Source organism: Metopolophium dirhodum, chromosome 6 (assembly GCF_019925205.1).
Source record: "Metopolophium dirhodum isolate CAU chromosome 6, ASM1992520v1, whole genome shotgun sequence".
Classification (NCBI taxonomy): domain Eukaryota; kingdom Metazoa; phylum Arthropoda; class Insecta; order Hemiptera; family Aphididae; genus Metopolophium; species Metopolophium dirhodum.
Genome location: NC_083565.1, coordinates 15,210,370 through 15,223,500, shown reverse-complemented (window position 1 = coordinate 15,223,500; position 13,131 = coordinate 15,210,370). Strand labels below are relative to the sequence as shown.

The 13,131-nt window shown below is 39.0% G+C and overlaps 1 protein-coding gene across 1 annotated transcript in view; it reads left to right on the top strand.

Moving 5' to 3' along the window:
• Nucleotides 1-12,027, top strand: part of LOC132946374 (dachshund homolog 2) — a 132,473-nt gene extending 120,446 nt beyond the window's left edge. The window contains 4 exon segments of the mRNA XM_061016352.1: nucleotides 2,441-2,587; nucleotides 3,017-3,190; nucleotides 10,653-10,766; nucleotides 11,897-12,027. Of these exon segments, the coding sequence (XP_060872335.1) occupies nucleotides 2,441-2,587; nucleotides 3,017-3,190; nucleotides 10,653-10,766; nucleotides 11,897-11,952 (491 nt within the window). The 3' untranslated portion in view covers nucleotides 11,953-12,027.
• The last annotated feature ends 1,104 nt before the right edge of the window (nucleotides 12,028-13,131 follow it).

Genomic DNA, 13,131 nt, shown 5'->3' with positions numbered 1-13,131 from the left:
CTATATACGGAGAGGGGTGCATACGTATTCAAACCGCGCGCTCTGTATATACATATTGTATAAATTAATTCGTGTTGTTCTCCTTATATTATACACACTTTATCGCTGTTAAAAGTCGTAAAAGAAAAAAACAAAGACTCGTCGCATAATTTACGGTTAAGCGCCTCGATAATTGTATTTTCCAGTCGGAAATTAACGTCGTTTCTCTCAAATTATTCATGCCGATTCCGCGCGCACGTTAAAAGCTTTGCGCCCGAAAGAAAAGGTTAAAAGCTAAAATAAGAAATAATGTTGCAAGGGTTGTAGTTGTTGTTGTTGTTATTTTTTTTTATCGCGGGGAGCTGTTTCTTTTTATTTCTACGCATATACAACGTTAAAAGGGTAAAGGAATTGTTCAGCAAAAATTAGCTCTCTTAATACGATTTCGTGTCTGACGGTGGTGGAGCGGGCGGTGGGGGGGGGGGGGGCGGAGTAAACCTCTTTCGTTTTTCGCAAGTAAAAACAGCGGCGCAGCGTGTAGTACCTATACATAATCATATAATATAAATTATTTGTTGGGAAATCTGTTTTTAATATCCCGACGCGTTATTTTTCTTTGCAATATTCATTACTCTGGTATATTATAGACTGTAATTATTGTAGTATCCCTCCCACCACCGTCCGTTAAACTAACGACAAAACTTCTGTTAAATGTGCTGTACAATATGCAAGAGATAATGTCTGTAGAAATATAGAGGGTTTATGATGATGGCGCGGGTCCGAGGCGGACGCCGACAACGTCAACGACATCGCCGCCTCTCCCGCCGAAAACGGATTACGTTTCCAAAGCCAAAAAACTCCGCCGCACTATTTAAGGTCGTCCAATTACCGCGTGGGTCTCGGGAGACAGAGGTGGCTGTTTTAATTGTATTCTTTTGCGGAGAAATAATAATTATAAAGGAAATGCGAGAACGCTGCAACGTCTTGTTGAATTTTCCTCTTCGGTCCGTCTTCTCCCTGTCGTCGCCGCCGCCGTCCGTCCGTCCCTCTTGTTAGAAGTTTAAATGAAAATTATTTAAGAACCGGGAATATAAAAAGGAGACACTGTCTCTTCGTTTTCGATTAACGCCATTTCTTGATTGGATTATTTTTCGCGTTAATGCACTTTTGTGGTTTTAAATGGAGGGAAATATACTTTAAACACCGACGCCGCAACGTTTTTTTCCTTTATTTTTCTCCTTGTCCGGATTGATTAAAGGGAAGTTTTTTTCACGAGTTTAAGGTACTGCGCGCGATCCATGAGATCGATATACCAACACAACGCACATACACACACCACATCACACCACATGAATCTTTTCTCATTTGTCGGCGGAGGTGCGCAGACGATGTCGACGACCGCGGGAGGGGCAAACCAAAACCCGATTTGCTGTCGAACACACTAACACCGATGGGATATTATACATAATATTCAAAATGAAAACGTTCAATATAGCCGATGGTCTTAATTAAAGAACCGGTGGTCCGTCATTGTTCGAATGTCTATTATTATTGTTATTTATTAATCTTCGATCTGTGTGCGCGGCACAGCCTTGCCCACAGAATACACCCATCGACCAATGATACGTGGCTGCGGTGGCTATACAATATATAATATAGCGAACATAAAAATATTTTTCCGTCGTTTAATTTGTGTGTACACGTAAAAAAAAATTATATTAAAAAAAAAAAAAAAAATTACAGGAAACAACGAAATCGTCCGCCGCCGTCGTTCGTTGTATAGTGCGCGCCCGCGGGGGCATTCGTATAAATAATATAATAATATATAATATATATATATATATATAGATATTATTATACGAATAAAACAGTCCTTTTGTGTGTTCATTCGGACGATGCGGAGAGGATGCCTGACTTGTTTTCCGATTTCTTTGATGAAACCACCACCCGGGTGCGGTCGGTGGTGCGCGAAAAAAAATGTCTATACGTAATACGTAATAATATGTACACGTAATATAAATATATGTTATATATATATATAATATATATTTTATTAAATATGATTTCGCTGTGTTTGTTGAGTCGAAAGAGACGGGAATGGTGGCCGTCGGGGTGCGCGGAGCAGTACTTATATATAATATATTATGTGTATATGTGTGTGTGTGTGTGTGTGTGCGTGTATACGGTAGGTACCGCGTATATGGTATAATATTTGTGTTTGTCCGGTTCGATTAACTGCACGCCAGCATATATAGTTGACCAGTGAACCACAAGGATCGGGATATGATTGTGTAATAATAAACGGAAACCTAATTTACGAGATGTAGGTACCTACGTATTGTACCTACTGCACGAACGCACACGCACATTCGTCTGCGTAATGTAAAAATAACCGACAGATATTATATGTTCGTATCGATCACCATCATTATTTATTATCATTGTGTTTCTCGTGTTTCAGTCGTTTACCAAAAGCGTCTGCGCAGAGAGAGGAAAGCCAGGAAACGCGTACAGGATCAGCTGGAACAAGAGTTGAAGCGGAGGGCTCAGCTGGAAGAGATGATCAAAGCGGCCGGTGCACCAGCAGACGCACTCCGCGTACTAACAGGTGCGTACTCATAGGACATGGAGGGTTATTTTGACGAATGTTCAATCCCAGGTATCATTGGTAAACCTAAACTTGGTACTGCCGACGCAATTTCGATACATTGAATACGTTTTTACGCGGTTGAATTTAATTTTATAATACATGTATGACTTCTACGACTATCTTCAGAATAGGTATAAACAAAATATTTGAATACGTAATTCCGTAATTCAGTGGTTTCCTTCGCAGGGATAAATATAATATTCGCATAAAAGATCGCATCTCGATCTGAGAGACCATACATTATTCAAACGTATTTGTAAATTTGACATTGCAGTACTGTTTTGGTTGCATATTCGTTGATGTGAGCTATAACTCTGCATCGTCAGTAGCAGCGTCTATTGTAATGAAGTTCATATTAATAATCGAGTGCTGTTTTTTTTCCTTCAGAGAACAACAACGAAAAGCCGAGGGACAGGTCCGAACAGTCGCAGAGCCCGCAAAACTATTCGTCGGGACAAGTGCAACGGGGTTCGGAGACGTCCAACGACAAGCAATGGAACTATTCGGGACTGGACCTGATGAGCTCGTCTGGGGCTGCCGCATTCTGGCAAAACTATTCCGGTAAGAAAAATGCAAGGTTATATAATATTATTGTTTTATTTTATTTACGACGGTAGTAACTTGCACTGCGTGAAGCATCTAAACGCGTGTAATAATATTATAATGTAGTGACCAGTGGCGGCGTAAACTCTTTTAGCTGTGTCCGAAGAGAAATTTTTTATTTTTAACACCATTAATTTCACCAGATGATCACATTGCTATACGTTTAAGAGACCCCATATACCATTGGACAAATACAAATAATCTGCGCATTATTATAAAATATGTATTTCAAATCAAATTATCAATTAAGACGATCAGAGTATTATTATGAAATAATTTTTACATAGCTATAAAGTACAAAATATTTTGGCCTACTATATAGTTTTTATCTTCAAACAAAATAAAATGACTTTAAAAAATATATATATTTAGGCATACCTAGTTATTATACCCACAAGCTATTTTGCCCACGAAACGAATGCTTAAAAACCTGCTGCCGCCACTGATTGCATTCGTAATAATGTTTACGCGCGCTTGCATGCGTACCTGGCGCAGTGGCCCCTATAGCCATATAAATATATATTTAAATAATACGAAATGTATACGGGGGAGTGTTATGTGTGTAGAACGCCAATATTTTGCGACGCGCGGGAAAATTGTCCCTGGCGTAGAGCAAACATAAACAGTGATTAGTCGGAGATTTTCTTTTATTTTTAAATTCGCATCTCTCACTATATAGTTACGTATTCATGAATCGCGTGTGTGTATGTGTGTGTGTGCTTGCGTGTTCCCCGGACGAGGGGTGGTAGTTTGTTATACACGAATATAATACACCTATATAGCAGCGTATTATTCGAAACTGCCGTTATGCGAGTGTGTCGGTTTGTAATGAGAACTTCATACACTCGTGTGCGTATGACGTCCGCCCCGCGCCGCTGCTCAGAAATTCCATTTGCAATAAACACCGAGGTTAACCCTCAGCCGTGCAAACGTTATGTGCCGCCGCCGCAATTGACCCTTTACCACCCTCCAGCCCCGGAGCTTGCCCCGGAGTAGTATATGTACATAATAATAATAACATATAATATAGCTGCAGCGCGTATATTATTCCACGGGTCTTTTTATTTTTATTTATTTTCCGCCCCATCTCTCGACGTCTGCGGCGGCGACGACGATGACGACAGTGACGACGACGACACCCACACACCCGCACACCCACACACACACACACACACACATTATATATATGTATGTATAGTGCGTTGTGTAAACCCTTTTGGAGCACTCGTAAAATCGAGCATTCACTGCGAATTAACCGGAAAACTATGCATTTTTTAAACCGAACGGGACCTGACATCGTGCAGCACCGGGAAGTTGTATGTACACACATATACACACTCGACACTGACGCTCGCAAACAATCGTTTTCCGGACGTGTAAAATGAAGGAGCAAAAAAAAAAAAAAACGCAAATGTAAATAAAACAAGGGGTGGCGGCTAGTTGTGCACGGCGCGCCGAGAGTAATAAAAAATACGACTAAAAATAATACGACGACCCTACTAAAATATAAACGAAATCGTATATAGCGCGTAAAGCGTATAAAACTGCTCTCGTTTGCGATTACCCAGAAAATCGGTCCGCCGAGGATATTATTATTATTATTATTGCAACATACCTAATAATATATTATTATTATTATAATTATAATAATATTCTAATATTTTGCCGTATTCGTCGCCACCGTATAGTCGTCGCCTGCGCTCGCGTGCCAACATATTTATAATATTATTCTATACTGCAGCCATCCGTATACCTAGGTATAGGTACTTACGCGCGGAGGCGGTGCAGCGAAGCACTACTATATACCTACATGTATAATATGTAATGTGTATTTATTATTATTATTATAATATGTGTATACGGTTTTCAAAGACTTTCTGCGCTTGTTGTTTTTGCGTTTGTACTCGGAAAACTCCGCTGACACGAAATCCGCTTAAGTGGCAAAGGCGAATAAAAAGAAATAACGCCGAAGGGCGGCGGGGTGTCGCGGAAAGAAGGACAGAAAAGATAATCTTTTTTTAAACACATCGTGACAAAAGGTCGCGGGAGACGACGGCGGCGGTGGGGGAAAAAAAAGCTCACGTTATTTATTCAATTTCACGGTTGAGCCGTTTTGGCAAGAAGCGATTATTTTATTTTTATTTTTTTTTTTTACATGATATCTCCGCGCCCCCTACCCCGCGGGCGTATATTTTTGTGCCGACTCTCCGCCGTCGATTTAATATTCCTCCGCCCCGGGCGTTATTACGGCAATTTTCTCGGCACCGAATTACAATTTAATTTCGTCTTGACACATGAACTGCTGCTGCTGCGTACAACGCGGTGTATGGAAAAACGAGATTTATACTGCTGTAGCAGTGTACTTACGCACAATACGCACAAAGCCGTTTCCTAATGAAAATGATATTGAAACGGCGTGGTAGAGCGCACATAAAAATCCAATTTCGAACACTGTTGAGTTGATGTTTATAATCATAATATGTGCCGTCTTTTGTCTTTATATGTTTTCACTCTTCGCTGAGGGCGAATTTATAATATTTATAATATTTTCAAGATTCGAGACAACGCGATTTGCAGCGCGTAATCGTTATAGAGCGACATGAAATCCTAAACATTGCCGGTGAGCCGTAAAATCCAAACCACCAACGACGTTATACGACGTTGTAATTTCAAAATCGTAGTTTTGTCAAATCGCTTTTATATGGGAACACATAGAATCGCTAGAATTCCTCGTCGTCCTACTCGTGCGACGTAACATAATAATATAATAGTAATATACGATTATATCAATAAAAACATACTTTGGGTGTATCAATCCTATAACCCTTCGGTATGTTATAGTTTCCTCGCGGAGAAACCTTCGCTGGAAATATTAAATAAAAAATAATAATAAAAAACCGAGCGCACCACAAAGTTTGTCCAAGTCTTTCGGAAGTATATTCGAGAATGTGCGCTGTTTTATTATTATACCTATAGGTACACTTTGTACTATGAATTTCGGAATTGGTATTCCGAGGTAAAAAAAAAATAACTTCAAAATACTTTGATCCACGGCAGCATATTATTATTATTACTATTGCAGTGTAATGTCACCGGTGACGGCCGCGGCTCGTAATAATATTATTATTATCTTGTAGACATATTGTGGTCGTGTGAAATCGGGTCTGCGCCATAACAATAATAATAATAGTAACAATAATATAATACGCATTACTCGCACATAAATAATATTACACGTATTGTACCCGTGCCTCATACCTATACCGGTATTATAATAATAATATGTGTGTGCACAAACGCGCGTTTTCGGTATTCGGACGACGTTCGTTTTACAGTTACACGCGTTACGAATTTAAATCTGCTTCAGATTGCGTACAAATATAATAATAATAACAGCAACAACAACGAATAATGATAAAAATATATAACGCGACGACGACTATAGGACAACGGCGACTCGGACGACTATTGATAGAATTCTATACCACTGTGTATAATAATAATAATAATAATAATAACAACATATAAATGTTTGACGTGTGCTTGTGTGTTGTATGTGTGCCTACATACCACAGTCGACCATATAGGCACCGAATAGTATATAGTCGAGGAAAATCGACGCGGAAATTCGACACGCAATATATCATTATTATTATAGTGAATTTTCCAGGTGGACAATCGTTATACGGCCCCGACGATAACTATAATAATAATAATAATAATATTATATCGATGTGTACATGTCGTCTGCTGATGGCAATCGTCGGGCGCATTGTCCACACACACACATCATACTCGTGTGCGTTATTGTCGAAAAACTCGCGTCAAACGAATCGTGCGCACGATATATAGAATATTATTATTATTTTTTTTGTATTGTAATCGATTTCAAATGTGTGTGTGTGTGTGTGTGTGTGTGTGTGTGTGTGTGTGTGTGTGTACCTCGCCGATGGGAAAAAACTATTAACCGGTCAATTGCGCCGGACAGTGTTGCAGTTCCCACACACGATATATCTTAACGCTCAGTGCTCCGGCAGCGGGGCGGGGGGGAAACCGAGTCCATATACATATTATATACATTATTATTATTATTATTTTACAGGTAGGTATATATTGCCCTGCAACATCATAATATATTGTACATAAACGCGAGCGTAGTTTTTCGACAGTATCTGGTATTTTATTTTTTTCGTTACGTTATTATATTAACATTTTTTTTTTTTGTTTTTCGAAAAGCTCATTAAAGTATAATTGAATTAGTTATTGGACCGTGCGTTTTTAATTTGCGGGTTTAATTTTTTCCACGCACGCGGCAAACGCTGCTGCTGCTGTTGCAGATGTAGACATGCGTTGTATTTGCAATTTTTTTTGATTCGTTAACGCCCGGAAGAGTATATCGCTCGGATTTAAGCTGTCCGATGAACGCGACGATTTATCATCATATACCTGGTGGAACACAAACCCCATTATTCGGTTGTTAAAAAAAATTGCGGGTCGGTCGTGTGTACACGATGTATAAAAAAATAGCAAAAAAAAAAAGAGAAACAAAAAGGGGTCATCTTTATTTGGCCGGTTAGATTATATGCGCGTCGAGTGGTGCTCCGTATATATATATTTGTATATGGTATGTAGACATATGTATATATAGTACTGCTAGTGCGAGTATACATTATGTATGTATATGCTTGTTCTTTGTATATATACACGTATAATATATATAATACATATAATAAGTTGTAGGTATAGCGAAGTTGTTTTAAGTAAACTATTGCGCAGTGTGACGGTTACGGCGGCGGGACGGGTGAAACAAGGCACAACTGTTATATTCTATTTTCAAATATATAATATAATATAATATATGTACATTCCAAAATTGGAAACCGTTCGTTCGGGCGCGGGAAAAATGAAAGTAATTTTGAAAAAAAAATATCCATCTTCGGAAACGTTTATTTTTTTTATTATTGGATATTCAAATGCACCCTTTTTCTCGTCGTGTGCGTCCCTGTTTTTCCTCTTTTCTCTTTCGCCACCCACCTATAACCTTCTCTCCGACCCGCCACCGACCGTGCGATCCACACTTTCGAGTGCCGCGTAACAAGTTTTATTTTCATTCAAATTCTCGTTGCCGCCGCGTTAAAACACACGGCGGCGGCGGCGTGTTTGCCGAATGTCGGATTACGCGGTCGAACCCCTTATATTTTCGAGAGTGTGTTTTTCGCTGTCGTCGTCGGTTTTTTTTTTTGTTCGTTTCATACGCATAACAATATAATACACGCATATCGCCTGACGCGCGCAAAATAATACGAATGCTATGCGAATGGGAGTCAAAAACCGCGTATGTCTGTGTGTAATATGCAAATCTGCGGTTAATCGGGCAAAGTCACGACGGGTGAAAAAACGTATATGTAGTGAGAGAAAGTGAGCCGAGGGTGCAGGGTGCAGGGACGCGAAACATGTCGGCTAAGACCGCGTGGATAGCACCGTGGCAAAGTTGTAGCAGCGGGTACACGGGTACGGGAAGACGGCGGTAAAATTTCGGGTTAAGGTGCCTCACCGTCTATAATATGTAAGAAAATATAGAATACATAACCGCTATGTATATCAGATATATATATACAAGTATATACTAACCCTTTCGCTTATTATCTAAGCGGATTAACATCCGGCGGTACCGCTCGCGCGTATTTAATATTAATATGTATAGAAACGCGAGTATATAATATTATGTACATACATAAGAGATACGCACGCGACGACGACCTTTGTCCGTCAAACTTTCTTAAAACAACGCTGCACAAATATATATATACATATATAATAACATGCATGTGGTATGGCAGTGATCCATAATTAAAGCGAAAACTTGGGAGGATGTGCCCGCCGCCGCGCTGCCCACTCGTAATATCACGACGTCCGTCCGTCCGTCCGGGGGATGGTTTTCTTTGTTTTCAAGTTTTCCGAAGCCAATACTATACCACCACCACCACCACCACCACCACCACCACAACCACCACCTCGCCACGCGTACATAAGACCGACGGCGAACCCTTTATTATTTACCCGCCTCCGCGCCTTTATAATAGTATAATATATTATATATAGGTAAAATGATCCGGTTGACCGCGGTGGAAATAATAATAAGCACGATGATGTGTATCTCAGCACTGTCTTTCTACATATATACGCAAACATTTCGGGGCGCGCGCGTAATTACAAGTCAACGAAATAGGATTATACCGCCGCCGAGATATTAATTTTCCGGTTGTATACTCGTTCGGCGGTCGGTTTCTCTAATTTGACGAATGTTCGTGTGTGTAACCACCCTCTCTGCGCGCATTTATTAAGCTCAGATTACTATACTATAATATATATATATATATAATATGCACGTGTTAACGTTGATATCTGCAGTGTCATACCTATAGCCCGTCATTGCGTGTAGGTACCTATATAATGTACACTTGTAATTAACACGACCGTTATAATATTATAATATGCACCGCGATCGGTGCTGCAGTGTATAGAATCGTACAAGTAATAATAATTAGTGGCGCGCGGGCGATCGGCAGACGTCGAGAAAACGAGAGGTTTTCCTCCCTCTCGGCGACGTCCTGCTAAAATAATATACGATATAATATTATGGTTGCTATTATTATTGTACCTATAATATGCGATGATATAGTGTTTTCACTGTACTTCGCGCGTGATTTCGGATGATTCGGGGCAATAATATAATTCACGACTACACTATACCCGCTCCTCTCGAACAATTCCGCCCCGGGGTGGTTTTGATTGCGCGCTATAGTGTATATACATATGCATAAATAGTATACGCTGCGTTGAAGAACTCGGCACAGTAAAAGGCAATAACAATAATAAACGCACAATATATATATATATGTATGCTGCATGCACATATTATACGCTACACGCTATATATTTTATACACGGGTTAATGGGACCGTCGCAAGGTCGGGGTGGAAAAAAAAGGCCTCCGGAGAGAGTGAGGGCGACGGGATCGCACGCCGAGGAAGATCCGATTTATGCGCGCGGCGAATATATTATAAACGTTTTCCGGGCAAATTCGCATTATGAAACGTATTATAAATGCATAGATGCGTTTTGCATAAGACGATACGCCCGGAGGCGCCTCTCTCCTTGCCCGTGTATATATTGTGTATAAGCACTTCTCGCGCCCCTCACCCCATACCCGTCCGCGCCCCCCCTCCTCCACGGTTCGCCCTTTTTGCCGCCGCCGACAATGACATTTGCCTCACGCGGCTATTCGATTAGCCAACAACAGCCCTCGCCGCCGCCGCACGCACACGCAGCAATAAAGGGAAAATATACATAATAATATAGAACACAACGAGAATTTTTTACCATTTATTTTTATTTTTATTATTATTATTATTCGCAGAAACGTTTGCGCAGGAGCTCGATCTGGAACGGAAAGCCAGGCAGCAACAGTCTGCCCAACAGAATCAACAACAGAGCCAACACTCGGACAGAGACATCAAATCACCCGTTCCAGGTACGTTTTGAATATTTGCTATAACGTCATTATAATATCATCTACGCTGATATTATTAATTTATGACGCGACGTTCGATGAGTCACCCGAGTGCAGTGTTCCAGTGTATAATTTTACCTGTATAACAAAATATAATATAATAGCGGGAAGGCATCGCAGGGTTGGATGGTGGAAAATTCAAATAAAACATTTTGCGAAAAAAATATCCGTTTATTTCAAAAATGTATAATTTAATATTCTTACCTATCGATTTTAAATAATCTCTTAGGTTTTTAATTGCCGGAAGTACGCGGTGCGGGAGCAGCGCGCACCCTTCGGTAACGCGTTATTGGTCATATATACCTATATATATATATATATATGTATATGTATTTTACTATATTATAGGTACAGTAATAATGTTGTTTTCTAATTTCGAAACTTTCCGTTTTTGTTTCACCCCCACAGACCGCCCACTTTACCAGTTTTTCTTATATTATAATAATGAAAGTTGGATGACGACGACGACGACGACGACGACGATATCCGCCGTCACTTTAATAACGTTGGTACACGCGTCGGCGGCGGCGTGTTGAATATCAATTTTCCACGACTGTCCCTTCACCCTCGCACCCACCCACCCACCACTACCTCCACCACCAGCCCCCGCCACTACCGAAGACGGCGAGCGATCGCCACCCTTTCTGCGCCGTTCTCGTAAAACCACGTGTATATTATACGTGTGTACAACTATACTGCAGTCGTGTGTCGAGCAACTATATAATATTTTGCTCGGAAAACAATCAATCATAAAGCTCCGGGGAAACGCCGCCGCGCGCGACCCCGGAGAAAGGCGAGTTTCCTTCTGTTTCCGACAGCAATCGAGTCGTACCATATTAAAATATATATAAACTCGCACGTACACACACGCACAGGCCTTGTTGTATGGTGTGCGCGAGTGTGGGTGGGTTGGGTGAGTGGGTGGGTAATATCGTAGGAAATTTCCCTTGTACGCGCGCGTATAATAATAATATGTAATGCCGTCGCGTCGACGTCGATCCTAATTCGAAGTGAATACAACAACATAATAATATTACTATGCATTAATATACGAATGGATTTTATATTATTATTTATTTTTTTGTTTTCAGACAACAGAGCTGCAAAATTTTTCAATAATTCCGTATTGTTCAGCACTGCAACATAATAGAATTATGCGGGACGTAGTTTAAAAATTTTAAATAAAATTTGAATTGTACTTAATAAACAATATTAGTGAAGATTTTCTCGTTTTGTATCATATATATTATATTATTATTATACCTACATATATATAATAATATTATTATTACGTCAGCATTTTTTTTCTGTTTTTTTTTTTTGTATGTATTTACGTATGTGACTTTATTATGGGCTTTTACGCGTGCAGTTTAAATGCATCGCATATAATACATGTATGTATCATATATTATTATTATTATTATTATTATAGTAATATTAACTATTAAAATATTATTTAGATGTATCGTTATATAGTGTTTCGCGACGATCAACAAACGTATTGTGCGTATTGTATTTAGGTACCATTGCCGATACGAAAATAGTGTTTGTAATATCATGCGATCTCAAAAATCATGACGTGAAAATGACATAGGTATTGTATTATATATTATTATTATAATATTATATGTAATGAGTTGCACGAACTCCGCGGGAAAATTCGTCACTGACGCGGACCCGACGAGTCTGTACACGATTACTGTACATTATACGCAATGATATATATTGATATTATTTATTGATTTTATATTATTATAACTAAATACAATTTACCGACTGATTTTTAGAAAACAAAATAAAAAAAAACATTGTAATTATAAATACTGTATAAATGTCTACGAATCAAGCGTGATGTGTCGTTTGGTAAATAAATTATATATAATATTAACTTTAATTAATGTGAATGTCTCGTGTCTCCCCACCCGGAAAAATGAAAAAGGAGAAAGAAAATATTATTACATTATAACACGGTTATACGTCCAAAAATTGTATATATATAATATAATTATAAGTAGTTCCTTCTTTTGGCATCATATTTTTTTTTCGACTTCTTTTGTTTAATTATCATAAAAACGAAAATTTCTCATGACCATACGTCATGATAATACTGTGTATATTTATAATGTATTACGTACCGCCTAATTATTTGTATCGATATTTAAAGTTACAGTACTGTCAATATATAAAACACGATATACATTATAATATTATGTATTGTATAATGTCGTGTGAGAGACACCCACTCGTGTTTTTGCATTTTGTATAGAAGTATAATAATTTTAATATATAATATATATATATATATATTGTGTATCGGCGTAATTTT